The 14,929-nt window shown below is 43.9% G+C and overlaps 1 protein-coding gene across 2 annotated transcripts in view; it reads left to right on the top strand.

Moving 5' to 3' along the window:
- Nucleotides 1–14,684, top strand: part of rims3 (regulating synaptic membrane exocytosis 3) — a 40,763-nt gene extending 26,079 nt beyond the window's left edge. For both annotated transcript variants that reach the window (XM_037092045.1, XM_037092048.1), the window contains exons 4-8: nucleotides 6,288–6,429; nucleotides 6,516–6,628; nucleotides 7,133–7,234; nucleotides 7,322–7,461; nucleotides 7,579–14,684. In XM_037092045.1, coding sequence (XP_036947940.1) covers nucleotides 6,288–6,429; nucleotides 6,516–6,628; nucleotides 7,133–7,234; nucleotides 7,322–7,461; nucleotides 7,579–7,791 — 710 coding nt within the window. In that variant the 3' untranslated portion in view covers nucleotides 7,792–14,684. The remainder of the gene's footprint in view (nucleotides 1–6,287; nucleotides 6,430–6,515; nucleotides 6,629–7,132; nucleotides 7,235–7,321; nucleotides 7,462–7,578) is intronic.
- The last annotated feature ends 245 nt before the right edge of the window (nucleotides 14,685–14,929 follow it).

Here is a 14,929-nt window from a genome sequence, read left to right on the forward strand (position 1 = left end):
TCATGGCACAGGGAGGCTGCTGCGGCACTGCAGGAAACATCGACTCAGAGATTTTGTTTGGTTTTGAGACTTAATATGTTTTTTGCTTTTAAGTCAGACAGCACATTTATTCTGGTGAACAGTTTCTCTGCAGCGAACCAGACATGACTGTGTTTTCTCTCCTCGCTGGTGTGTTGTGTTGAGTGTTTAACGTGCTTTACCCGAAGGTTTCATGAAATGTTTAACGTTTCTGCTTCGTCTCATCGTCCTCCCTGTACGTTGTTCTGCATTGTTTGCCCATCAACAGTTGAGTAATCGAGAAGGAAATTACATCTGAATTAGATTACTCCTTTCCTCATAGTAATTAATTGTCATTAGACAGTAGCCCGTGTGGCGTATTAACTCACTGACAGACATCCTGCCATACATGGAGGTTTCACATTTGAGGAAATCATTTCCGATGCAACTCTCTGCTGAGAAAGGCTAATCGCCTCACAATGTCCACTCCCCGCCTGAGCTGTTGATGTGACTCGCACGCAATGACAAAACAGGAGATTAGTTTTGTTGAACGCTCGTGCGTTTTTATTAAACACTAAGTAAGCCACACTTAACTCTTCGGCACATTTATTTGCTTTTACACGCACTGCTAGAGTTAAATGACTGGCTTAGAGAAGTGGACCGGCTGGCGGTGTCTCATAAATGGTTGAATTATAAAGAACAATGTTTTAGGAAGAGCACACACACACGCACACATGCGAACTCAACCAGGGAAAGACAGCACAGACAATAAAACCAAAGAGACACACGTAGAGATACGAGGGAGATGCGTTTAATCACTTTCTTGCGGAGTTGAATGAGGAGATTGTTACCAGTTCTGTACCTGGCTAGATGTTTCCAGTCCTTATGCTAAGCTAAGCTAACCCTCTGCAGTCACCAGCACATAGACATGCAGTTAGATAGATAATTTTGAAGTTGAAATTCATTGAAAGTACAAGTTACATGAAGTTTGTATTACATATAAACTATATATAACCTGTGTCATCTTCTGGCTCACTGGCTGTGATCTTATGTAACTGTATGACACATGAACATGTCTCTGAATCACAGATTGGTAAATACAGCCTCTCTTCTTACTTTAGCTTCTTCCTCAAGTCTTCCTTTCGTCCAAATTTAGAAAGGGTCCGTCGGTATAGACACCAAAACAGATCTTTCATCTCCAGCGCTCATGCCTGGTTACTGTTGCTATGCATGAGCGTTGCCGTCACCGGTGCATCCAATAGGCATGTCGACGCGGCCGGGGAGTCTAAAAACAGCATTCTATATTACAGCATATAATGAGAGAGGCTTCATCAGTGCTCTCTCCAAATGTCAGAGCAGCTTTAATGATCTACTGAGCACACACACACACACACACACAAACACACACACACACAAGCTATATATCGAGTGTGTGTGTGTGTGTGCTCTTTTTTGCCTTGTTGGCGTTTTCAGTAATCCCACCTTTCTTTATTTCCCTCTCTGCTATTAATTCTATCCATCGAAGCTATTAGTTCAGTCCATCCCCGCCACTTCTCCCGTCCTAATCTTCTTCTCCGTGACTCGATCTTGCCTTATCATGACTTGCAAACACCACTTGCGTAAGTAGCTTCGGCCGATGCCTCGGTTCGTACGCACACAAAGAAAGTTTTGAGGGTGACTGCTCCCCCAGGCTGCGTGGTGCCTTCAGGGACGAGGTGTTGCTCATCACAGTGGAGCCAACAGGAGACACTTTTAACAGCACACACAGAACCCTCTCCTGCATGGTAAAGCACAACAGCTTATGTAATGTTGTCATCCTAGCTGCTCAAACAGTGTACATGTGCAACTACCTCTAATTGCTTCCTCCAGGATGTGTGTGCATTTGATGTTAACGCTGTGTAACAAAGTAAGTTCAGCAGAGCTCGAGGAGAAAATGCTCTAAATAATTGAGAGTGGATGGACCAGGAGCAGAGATAAGAGTTGTGTGATAGAGATGGACAGAGGCCAGAAAAAAAAAAAAGGAACTGGGGGAACTACTAGAGAAGGAGCGTGCGAGTGATTTGATGAAGCAGTGTAATGAAGGAATCAGTGCGTACGTGGGAAAAAAAAAGACAGCAGGGAAACAAAGAACTGCGATAAAAAAAAGAGAGGAAAGTGTTGGGAGATACGATTTGAAGACAGAGGAGAGAAGTGGTGGCAGATTAAGGGGTGAGACTCGTGGAGAGGACAATACGAGCGAAGAAGGACATGCAGAGAGAGAAAGAGAGAGAGAGAGAGAGAGAAAGGGGAAAGGCTTATGAGCGAACACGCCGGCCGGGGCTCTTGGTGCAATGCAGACGGCATTGCCATGGAAACGAATGGAGGGAAAGCGCAGACGAGGAGGAGGGGATTAGAAAGGAAGGAAGAGATCACTGCTTCACGCCACGGGGGGGTGGGGGGTGTTTTGATGGGAGGGGAGGGGCCGACTGTCAAATGAGTAACAAGTACACCTGTGAAGTTAAATGGATGGCTACTTGATGGTCCAAAGATGGGCTAGGGGTGGAGATGATGCACTAATGTCTTGTTGTGACAGATTCATCACCGTTACAGACACAATTCACAAACTTTGTCTCTTTAACGACCTTCATTTTTACCTTGTAAGACCATCGAGGAGACATCGTCATTTACAGATAGTCAAGATGATGAACAAGAAACATCTGGAGGACAAGATGTGTAGGACTCTACGTCTCTACAGCGCTACAGTACTTCATTATAATGCTGTTTTTACTTTTTACTTTCACTGAAAAGTTGCAGCTGCTGCAGTTTGGATGTTGCCTTTGGCCAAATTGCCTTTTTCAGTATTGTTCCACTTAGTTGTGCAGCCATGTGTGATAGCCAAAGTTAAAAACAGGATAATGTATGTTCTGTGTAGTAAATGGAAGAAATAAATGCACTGAAGTACAAATAAATAAAATGAAACAGATATTGATAGTATTGTTAAGTTTACATGATTTAATGTTTAAAGAAAAATCTTTCTTATACGGTCCATTTTTGCAGCACCTCAATTCACCCTCTGTCTGACGTGCCTGTCTCTTTAAGACGGCCCTCCTGAAAAGCCCAGTCTGCTCAGATTGGTCAACCCTCACATGCCTGAGTAAGCCCCGCCCACTGTGTTTCTGTGTCAGTAGGCATAGTGTCCACACACAGAGAAACATTTATGTCGCACCTTTTTTATGATCATGAAGACATTAAAAGCTTTCTTTCTGCATTATGGGACCTTTAAAGGTGCAATATTTAAGAATTGTACTTAAAAACATTCAAACATGAACTAAAACTATCAACTAAAATAAGTTAGCATGCTAACCAGCTAGCAACCTGACCGTATCAAACATTACTGTGCTCTTGTTGGAAACGACAATACTCCCAGTCTGGACCACTAGACGCATGGCTAATCACGCTAACGAGCTAACACTAGCCACAGTTAGCTGTCACGTTTTACACATTACACCTACAAGGCATTTTGCAGATGATTCCAAGTATAATGAGCACTGAAAGAACATTACATCTAGTTAAATTCTGATTACTGGAAGATATTCCCTGAGTTAATGCCAAGATTATGTTATGAGTTCCGAGTTAAAGGATGAAATACGGTGGCAGCATCTGTATTAAAGCTGGTTTTGCTTGACTTTTACATGCCTGCACGTATATGCTTCAATTAAGGACGAGGTGGAGTTCGGGTTACTGTTGCAGTGAAGCTGCTGGTCCTTTTGTTTCAGCCCAAAGTGCAGGAGTTTCTGTGAAATGTTACCTCGATGGATTCATTAAAAAAAAAAAAAAAAAAGTGATGGAGGATGAGCCTGTCGCAATGGCGCCAGTTGTCTCAGGTGGCATTGTCTGGGTCCAGATCCGAGGGTGGGGGTTGTCATGGCAGCAGGAGTCCATGGAGTTTGTCTGGGAGTGATGCTGCAAGCACACACACACACACACACACATGCACACACACATGCCACGCACACGCTTCCTCCCTCTGTCTGTTGGAAATATTCTTGACTGCAGGATTATAAATAGAAGGCAGCAGAAGGCAGCACCCCTCTCTTCATCTCTGACACCCGTGGGACCCCATCATTCTCATCTTCCTCCTCACCCGTTTCTCCTCGACACTCTCTCTCAACTCTTGTCCTCTCACTTCTCTCTCAGCTCTCTCTCCCCTTATTAAATCTTGTCTCCTCAGCCCCCCGAAGTCTCATCAAGTGGCTTTGTTTGCTGTCTGTTTATCTCCATAGTGATGGTGATGATGCAGGGTGTCTGCGGTTGTCATGGTGACGAGGATGGGCGCGGCAAGGACGCTTAATGAGCTCGGAGCTGCTCGGGCTAATGAAGTGGGACGGCTGTACCTTCCTGTGTGTGTGTGTGCGCTTAACTGGCAGCCATGAGTGTTAAAAGTCTCCTTTGGTGACTTCACTGCACCATTCCACTACGTATGCTCCTATAGAGCCGAGACGTACGAATTCCTACAGCAACTGCACTCATAATGAGCCACATAGACGCCGTTCTGAAACAGGAAGCTCATCAGTTTGTTTCCTTTGACCTGCTTTACAGTGATTCACCTCCAAATTCACCAGCTGAAGGGGAAAACTTAAGAGATTTCTAAGAATTTAAACCCCTGCAGCAGGATTTTGAAAAGCATATCTGCCAGCCTAGAAAGCCACCGTCTAAGGGAAGTCCTGGAAATGAGACTTTGTCGAGGTCTTTATAAAGCAAGCTTTGCCGACACAACGGCTCACAGCAGCTCTCTCATCCTCCAAACCCGACTAAACTGTCGCCCTCGCCGCTCGCGTGCAGACACAGCGCGTTAGTAAGCGTTGCAGGGAGGTGTGAATGTACAGACGGTAGTGCTGTCGAGTGTCAGCGTGGTGTTTGTCAGTGAATGTGTGCACGTGTCTCCGTGGATCATTCTGCTGAATGGCTTTGGGCTTTTTTTTTTATTGCTTTATTGTTTATAGGTGTGGAGCTCAGGGAGAATGGAGGTGTCTCTTTTTGTCTCTCTCCTTTTTACACCTCCTTCCTCTCGTCTGCCAGCCTCCAACCCTCAGTGTGTAAAGGGCCAGCATGTAGTTGTGGAGAAGTAATTCAAACTCAGACCTTAATGAGGTAATAACACAAACTCAGGAATAAACAAGGATAAACAAGCTGCTGTCAGAGGAAAATAAGGTCAACCAGCAGAAAGGTGGCGGGGTCCGCCAGATATAAACAACGTAAGACAAATATATGTAAACAAAGTGAAACAGGAACACGTCTTGTTGTTCTCTAAGGTCATTTTGTTTATTCACTTGAAATAAAATGAAAATGAAGGAGATAATTTCTTCAGTTTGTCTTCCATGTTGGCACCCTGGATAGCATCGTGGAGAGCCCGACCCCTTGGAACTCTGGGTAATGTTGCGAGAAAGATAGCGAGGACAAAGACAGGAGTGATAGAAAGGCTGAGGGAAGAGTTGTCTGCCTCACATGACTCACTCCGACTGCGCTCTGCGACTTTGAACTCAGCATGTCGAGCCACACAGAGATACAGTGTGTCATTACAGAGGATGATGCCCTGAAAGCTTCTTCTGGGGTTAGCAGCTCTCCGGCTCGCTCCCGTTCTCCCAGCGTCAGCAGAGCTGCAAAGCCTAAATACCTTACCTCCCCCCCCAGCTCAGCCTCCCTGACTTCCTCTCCAACCCGCCGCCACTCGCAACATTCCTCAAGCTGCCAATTTATGTGTGTTTCCACCTTACAAGATTCAGGAGTCGCCCCTTTAAAGCTTATTGCCCCCCTACTCACAGGAGTCATTGTGTTTATAATGGGCCGTAGTAAACTCTGCGAAGTGGAGAGATTTTCCAATAGCGCAGGGACGTCTCAGTGGAAATTAGGTGAGATTGCCTTCTCGCCTGAGTGAACTTGCTTCAAAATAAATAGTGGCGAAATGTGCCCAGCTGAATCTATCCTCATTTCTCGTGAACAGTTTTAAAAAAGCACACATTGTGGATATTTCCTGTACAGAAACATCAAAAAGCTGTAACAAAGAAAGCCTCACCTGAAGGAAAGAAACGATTCCTTTTAATTCAGTGTCTGCAGACTAAGATATGTAGGGCTTCAGATCTTTCCACGACACCGACTGTGTTTCTGCCTGAATCTCAACAAAAGGCTTATCATGCAGGTGCTGCTGCTGTGTAATACCTGACATCCTTATCAGGCAGCTCTACGAGTCCCTCTGATTATCATGCTCAGTGGATTATCCTGCTGAAATAAGGGGTGACCTTTGTGCTTCTCAGACGGCGGGACGAAGAAGCTTCGCAGCACCATCAGACGGAGCACGGAGACCGGCATCGCGGTGGAGATGAGGAACCGGGTGACACGGCAGGGCAGCAAGGACTCCACCGACGGCAGCACCAACTCCAACAGCTCCGACGGAACGTGAGTGTCCAACCCGCAGGTCATCCACCCGACTGTGCATACATGATAACCACGCATCCATCATCATTCTGCTTCCTCTCTCTCAGGTTTGTCTTCCCTACAACACGCCTGGGGCCTGAGAGCCAGTTCAGTGACTTCCTGGACGGACTAGGCCCCGCTCAGATCGTAGGCCGGCAAACACTAGCTACACCCCCCATGGGTAAGCCAAGAATGAAGACCAGCAACACCATTTTCTCCTCTTCAGTGCATCTCATTCCCACCCAGCAGTGTTTGATTCCATGAGATTCACATGAGAGAAGCAGCCAGACAATCAGAGATAATTAAAGCTGTTACACAAAACTGTATGAATTGCTGGCCTGCAGGATGACGATGATGAATCAGAAACATCACCACTGATATTAAAGCAACTTACAAACTGTTTAGTGCACAGCAGCATCTAAAAATACTTCACAATACTCGTGTAGTCACTCAGCACGGAGGAAGTTATTCTTGCATGAGGTATGAATCTTTCATGCAAAGGTCATTGCCTGTGAAAAACAACAGAGCAGAGAGCTGTGGTCCACAGCACTTGGCTGTGAAGAGCAGCAGACTCATGGCTCTGGGTCGCCCTCTGCAGGAGGATATCTGCCACTGCAGCCTCAGTGAGACGAGCTCACAGCAGATTGTTGGACTGTTAGAGACGGTGTTGTCTTTCCCTCTGCAGGGGATGTCCATGTAGGCATGGTGGACAGAGGAGGGCAGCTGGAGGTGGAGGTCAACCAGGCCAGAGGGTTGACCCCCAAACCGGGCTCCAAGAACATACCAGGTACTGTGAACGGACTTCACCTCCTGCAATGAACGCCTCTTCGCTTGTTTCTGTGTCGGAGTTTCACTGTGTTGTGTTTGCCTGCAGCGACCTACGTGAAGGTGTATGTGCTGGAGAATGGCGTGTGCTTGGCCAAGAAGAAAACCAAAGTAGTGAAGAGGAATCTGGACCCCACCTACCAGCAGGCTCTGTTGTTTGATGAGAGTCCTCAGGGCAAAGTCCTACAGGTACGGGATCCGTTTTTATTCCTGCTGACACACAATCTGAACACTGATAAATGTCCACTGTGTTTGCATTTATACCTAAATCTAAATATGCACAATGTGTCCTCCTCTTGTCTGCAGGTAATAGTGTGGGGGGATTACGGGCGTATGGACCACAAGTGCTTCATGGGAATGGCCCAGATCCTCCTGGAGGACTTGGACCTGTCTGCCACAGTCAGCGGCTGGTACAAGCTGTTCCCTACCTCCTCCCTGGCAGATCCCAGCATCGGACCCCTCACCAGACGCCTCTCCCAGTCCTCCCTGGAGAGCGCCACCAGCCCCTCGTGCACCTAGACACCCGAGTAGACACCCACATGCGCAGGCACAGGCAGAGTCATGCAGACATGGACACACGTACTGTATATACACAACGACTGTATTTGAAGTGCAGGACAGGTAGACACACACACACACACACACACACACACACACACACATATATAAACCTACATGTGCATCTGTGCAGGAAGAATCTCATCCACATGACGACACACATCCTTTTACTGGACATTATCTTACACCGTCCATATTCTCACACTCACCTGATCTGTGTTTTTAGTCGAGAGGACGTTTAGCTTGAAGTACAAACGTAATTTTACTGGAGCACGTCACATTTCTCACCCTCCCATTCCGACACGTCCCGCCGCGACACACGCCGACGACCCGCCGGGTGCCATATTCTGCATTCCAAAGTACCAGATCTCCGTGGCACGACTCATCCCAGGGTTCATCCCGATGCCAGTTTCTAAACTCTCTATGCCAAACTAAGAAAAAAAACTTTATTTTTTAAAACCAAAGCAATTGTTATTGTTGTTATTATTACTATAAGTAGTAGGTGAAGTAGTATACAATATAAAGTATGGATATGTAGCAGAGTCAATGACTTAGATGTAATGCAAAAAAAGAAGACACATTCTACACACACGGGCTGAGAACGGTAGGCCAAACACATAGACACACCTGGGCAACAGGCTTGGACATTCACATAATGGCTATTATGTGAGGTAGCAACACTGCTATTCTATAATTTTCACAGGGCAGAATTTATATATAGATATACATATATATATATAAATAGATAGTAAAAGACTTATTTGTGTTTATGTATGTATCGGCTGCATTCTGCATGTTTGCTTGCAACCCTCGTAGAGACATTTTAAAGTGCTTCGATCTTTTTCATTTAGCTTGACCGGTGTAACGGGAGTATAGTGGCGCTTTATTTTGCAATCCGAGTTAAAAACAGCACTGCACTGAGCGAGGGAGGAGAGGGACAGGGAGAGCGCCATCACCGCCATCTGCAGAAGAAGAGAGTGAATTAGTCAGCCAGCTTTACCCAGAAACACATTTCTGATCCTGCCTTCGTCTTCAGAGTCTACAGGACCGTTGTAGCACACAGGGCGCTCAGCACGAAGGTGTCGTCGGAAATGTGTCCAGCTCCTGTCTGGAGTTCTTGTGTTCCACATCCAGGGGGTGCCACAGTCTCTTCTCTGTGTACTCTATACCAGCACCTAGACTTGTTTGAACTTCCTGTTGATTTTCCCTGTCGTGATGTCATCTTTTTTCACACTTCTTCCTGAATCGATGAAGGAGGTAAGCGTGCCTCTGTCTTTTCTCGCCACAGCTGGCGCCGACTACAACGCTCAGCCCTCCACTCGTCTCCTCCGTCACACCGATTGTATCCAAACCTGTTGTAAATGTGTAAAACATGTATTTGATTTCTTTTTGATATCCGACTATTTTATGCCAGTATTTCTTTGCGAGCAGGGTGATTGCGACCCTGCCACATGTGGTGATTTTACTTGTTTCAGGTGCAATATGTCACTCCTCATATTTCCTGTCAGGCTGTTTGTAATGAAGACGGCACTTTACTGTAAAATATGTATTATGTTCGAACATGGTTGATCACCTGTTTACTTATTCTGTTTTATGTTTTCGGTCACACACACTGCAGTGTGCGCCTCTGAATCTTTTAATGGAATTCCAGCATGGAAATGTAACTCAAGTGTATTTTGAATGTCAGCGTGAGGGCTCACTAGGACAGTCCAAACAGGTCGCTTCTGCCACTGAAGTCTGAGAAAATCATTTGTTTGCAAAACAAAGTTAAATCATCTACAGCATACACGTGCACAAGTGAGTATGTTTAAATTTTGACCTTTTGTTAAAGGTGAAAAAAAGTAGTTTTTTTTGCCACCGGTTGAATTCATCCTCCAAACAAACCGGGGCAGCGTTTGACCAGAGTAAAGACTAACTGCTGCTAACTGCTGCTAACTGCAGCTGCTGTAAGCTACTTAGCTCAGTTAGCCATGCAGTTAGCACACCCCTTAGCTGCCTCTGCCTGGACAGGGAGCTTGGAGTACGGAGGGAGTTCTGGTTTTGTTTACTTCTGGAAGAAAGTGTCCAGGGGCTAACTAGTTAGCATGCAACAGACCTCTTGGACACAACTTAAAACAACTTCTTCACATTCTGTCGATAATTTGCGCTAATCACTGAATGGTTTAAACTCAAATTCTTACAAAGTGCACCTTTAAAACCAGAACAGATGCTTTTTGTGTCTATTTTTTACAGAAATGCCACTTGGCTCTCTCTATTTGAAGCGTTTTAAGTAAGACTGACCTGTCGGCTGTTAAAGGACAATGTGCAATGGTTCACTGATAGCAGAAGAGTGGCGGAGCAAACTAAGCTAATGGTGTTTACTGTTTTTCTTTAAGATAAAAATATATTTTCCCTCTGTGGAGCTTGCTTTGAATCCGTCTGTCCTGAGACCAACACCAACCTTGTGTATTGATGAAGACATTTGAAGACTGTCGTACTCATGTTACCTGATTGTCTCGAGCTATAGGCTCTTAAAAGCTTGTGTGTGTTTACGAGCTCACGTTACGTTTTTATCGCCGCCACATGGTCGATCGTCTGCTGAGGACTGTTTCGCTTGTTCCTCTCGTCATCTCTCTGCAAAAAGGGAAACTCTGAGGCGTTTCATCCTCTCAGCACCTCAGACCAACAGAATTCACATTCTCTTTTGAACTTTGGATAAAGGGATCTCTGGCATTCTTGAATTTTTTTTAAGATTAAGATGACGGTCACTTTTGACCCTCCCATCATGTACACAGCCCTTTTTAGATGAACCGTCAAGGTCCTGGTTCCAATTTCTTTGTACGTTTTGGAGCTATTCCTTGGTGGATCTGCTACAGTGATGCTCGTGTATATGAATTAATTTTATGTACCTTATTAATTTCTATCTATTTTTGTGGACAGTTGGCATGATGTAAAAATAAGGACTTATAATACTCTTGGTATTTGCACACGTTCTCTTCAGTGCGCCTTTTGTGAGGACAAAAAAAAAAAAAAAGCTTGTTTGACGAAATGGAGAGAACATAAATCAAAAAAATATAGAAATAGAAATCTAGAAGAAATAACTAGACTTATTTAACATCCCTGAATGTTTAGTCCTTGGTAAACTCTTAAAAAAATGCTGTTAATATTTTTCCATGAGCTTATATGAGACCCGTGTGTGTCCCCCTTCTCTGTATATTGAGTAGCCCTAGACATTAACAGTACTACCGACTGAAAGCAGAGGGAGAGACGAAGCAAAGAGATGTATGATTAAAGTGATTTCTATTGAGAGCGTTAGCCGAATTTTGATTCCTGCAACCAAAAGGAAAGTTGCAACATTGCCGTTCTTCTAAGTGTTGTGAGGGTCGAGTTGTCTTTATTGTGCTGTGTGATAAAACTGAGTGACAAGGTGCGAGTCAGAGGTCTAAATGTGTAGATATATTTTAAAGAAGCCACCTGTGAACTCACGTTGTTGAGCGCGGTGAGGAGAATTTAAGGATCAGGGTTTCCATAGATGAACATTAACATCTATTTCTCTCATCATAGCATTTTACGGTCCTATACATTAGAGAGAATTTACTGTAGTATCACATAAATAAGATGCATTGTCTCATCACATGGTCATTATTTATTTGGACAAAGACTCGACTGGTTTAAGTCAGTCGAGAAAGGAGGCTGAAAGGGAGGTGAAAGGCTCACGGGCAGCAGGGCAGAGTTACAGCAGGTCGTCGGAGAGTCCGAACGGTTTTGGGAAGTTAAGCGATGCTTCGATGTTTTCTGTAAATGTGATGGAAGATGCGTTCAAGAACATTGGCTAAATGTTGTATTAACCAAAGCGTCGATTAGAGACTGAGCAGTTTATGGGAAACACAAGCCTTTCGCCAGAATGAACGTTGGCAGTGTACATTTCTGCAAACCAAACGTTACATTTTAGTTGTCTTTATGTTCAAGTCTTAATTTCATGTTGTGACAGCGTGTAGCTCGTGGTCCGGTTAGGTCACCACAAACACGGCTGGAAATTCTCCTGTCAAAAATATCACGCTGACAAATGTTGAACGTTATCAAAAACACTTACAAATGCTAACATGCAGTCTTCAACGGTGATCTGGCGTAAAAAATATCCAGTGGGTTCACAGTCACAAATGTTTCGATGCCTGCTTGAATCCCATTAAAAATATCCAGTTCTTACAAATGTTAACATTCTGCCAAACGCACCTATAAATGTTAAAATGAACTCTTGTTAAAATTTTCCAGTGATGTCATGCTTTTAAATGTTAAAACACCGTCTTGAACAGTGATCTATTGTAACAATAAAAATATCCACTGGTTCCATTCTTACTGACGCGCTTACTAATGTTAAATCTATACAGTGGTTTCACGCGTGCAGATGTTTAAACACCGTCTCTCTCAGTGGCATCTCCTTAGAACATATCCAGTGGTTTCACATTTACAAATCCAAAAACACTTTCTTGAACGGTCTCTTGTTGAAAATATCCACTGGTTGCATTCTTATAAAACTGAAACAGCGATCTCTCATGAAAAACATCCAGTGGTTTCACGCTTACAAATGTCGAAACGTAACCTCAAAGTCTTGCCTGGCTGTGATGCCGCCACCATGCACGACAGTCGGCTCATATACATAACGTAATGTAGAAATGCTGTAATGAAATTTGATTGCAGAAATGTACACAGTCGACACGTCCCTCTCGTGACTGGGCTGATCAGCACGGAGCAGTTAGCGCTTGTGTTTCAGACAGGTGGAGGTGCTGTCAGCGTCTCATCGCGGCTCGGCTGAGGTTGGAATGTAAACCCATACACGCTGCTCGCTTGCTTCCCCCGTAAAGTCCACGTCGAGCATTCTCCGAATCAGTTTTTATTTTGTGCAGAACTTTTATAATGTATCCTCGATCAACCCGAGTTGTCTCTTGTTGAGCGCTATGTTGAAAATGTGTTTTATTTTTGTAAGGAGAGAGGTTTTATTCTGAGGATGAGGAGGAGGAGAGAGAGAGAGAGTCAGAGAGGAGGTGTGGGCAAAAACCTGCCTTTAGATTTATTGTGTAAAATGAGGGCTTGTTCAGTTTACAATGGCCTTATTTTTGTGTAGGAGACATTGCTTCACTATTGTAGCACACAACTGAAAGTTTTGACAAATGTATTTTGCTTGAAATATTGTACTGAAGTTATATATGTGTATATGTATAGTTTTATGAATGTATTTCTTATCCTTACACCAGAACTGAGTGTAATTCTTCTGTCATCTTGTTTGCTATACCGTCTCTTTGAAGACTTTCCAGGGACCTCGCCTGCGTTGGTTCAGGCGCCCCCCAACTACTTTTACTGTACTGTATTCTGTACGTCTTATTCTTTGTGTGTGTTCATTTGAAAGAGCAGCTCTTGTGGTTTGAAAAACGAGCATGAAACTCTGTCTGGCGAAATGCATTTTTATTTATTTGAATCGCCACGATGGGCGTTGAACAGAACGGATCGCTATTCCCCCGTCCTGCAGCGACAAACTAATCGATTTATCTACCAAGCTGATGGGATTGTTATAATTTTTTGTACTTTAAACTAGAAAATGTTTGCAGCATGGTTACTCCGATGACTTTCTTGTATTTAATCTTTATGATGGTATGATATTGATGATGATGATAATGTTATCGACAACTGACGAGTGATGAGGAAGTCAATTAGACCCAGTATGAAAATCAAAGGAAATTCATTGAAATGCAAATGAAAAAGAAAAAAAAATGCTGTAACTTAACGTAGCATGGACCTTAGCTTTCCATTTTCTGAACTTCTTCTTCTGGCAATAACCACCGGCTGTAGCCTCCACTGTTCTCTACGTCTGGCTTCGGCCTCGTTCTCACTCATTCGGTCGTAGCAAACCTCAGGCTGAATCCGGATCAGCTGATGATGACGAATAGAATCACATTGTCGAGCACTAGAAGCGACTTAGACTCAGCCGAGCATGCGATGCATTGTGAAGAACTGTTATTTTATGATCGCCCCCACGAGCAACAAATTTCTATCTTTTTAACTTCTTATCTGACTCTTTTGTTTTCTAACGGAGCATGCGCTCCACATGTCTGTTTGCCAATGTAGCAGCTGTCAACGAGAACAAAAACAGACATGATTCCTGAGCTGATGGGAGAGTTTTCCACTGCTGAATATGCCAGTACGTCTTCATCTGCGTCTGTAAACGTCTGTAATCGCAGCACAAGTTTCCTAAGTAGGCATTTTTTGTCCTTTTAGCTGTCTCTTACTATACTAAGGCCACTGTAGCTCTCCTCCCCGCTGTCAAGACAACCTTCAGTTTATCAAACCCAGCAAAGCACAAACCGCACTAAAACAACCCCAACGAACGGCCGAATGTGGGACGACTGATGACATTTAATGATGTTAGCATCTCGGAGTCAAATGCAAAGAAGGACGGGAGCATCAAAACGTTCAGCCGAGTTAAATCAGATTGCTGGTGTTGGTAAAAGAGCGGTTGTCTTTTCTACACCGGCCTTAACCTTTCCCACTGAGGAGTGTTCACAGAGTACGTTTCAAAGGGCAAAGCATAGCAGACGGTCTGAGGAAAGGATGCAGTTTATGGCAAAGAAGAGAAAAAGGGAGCTGTAATTTTATACCTGTGCTTTGTAAATGTTTTCTATGTGCAGTATTTGATAATGTAAAACTGGTATTTTTGTGGTTTGTACGCTGCAGAATTGATTACTTAAGGTGCACGTAGTTTTGTAAGAAAATAGAACCAAACTGAGGAAAAAAAAAAAGAACAATTTCGGATTCAGAAGCCTGTATTTGCATGCCCTTTGACATCTGGACGCAAAGTCAATAAAGTTTATTTGAATCACAAACAGCTGTCCTGTGTATTTTCATCTGTTGTTGCTAACTTTGTCTTTTGTTTTGTGCAGAAATAGAGCTGTGAACAACAATACAATGAGCTGAAAGTTTCTATAAAGCATTGAGAGAAACTGGATGGATGAGTGATAATTCTGTTCACCACTAAGAAAGATTACACTGAGTTCTTTCTTTGACTTTAACAGTTAATATAGCTGCTCTGAAAATGGACATTACATTGAAATGTGGATATTTTGCTGTT

This window comes from Acanthopagrus latus, chromosome 3, assembly GCF_904848185.1.
Source record: "Acanthopagrus latus isolate v.2019 chromosome 3, fAcaLat1.1, whole genome shotgun sequence".
Lineage (NCBI taxonomy): Eukaryota > Metazoa > Chordata > Actinopteri > Spariformes > Sparidae > Acanthopagrus > Acanthopagrus latus.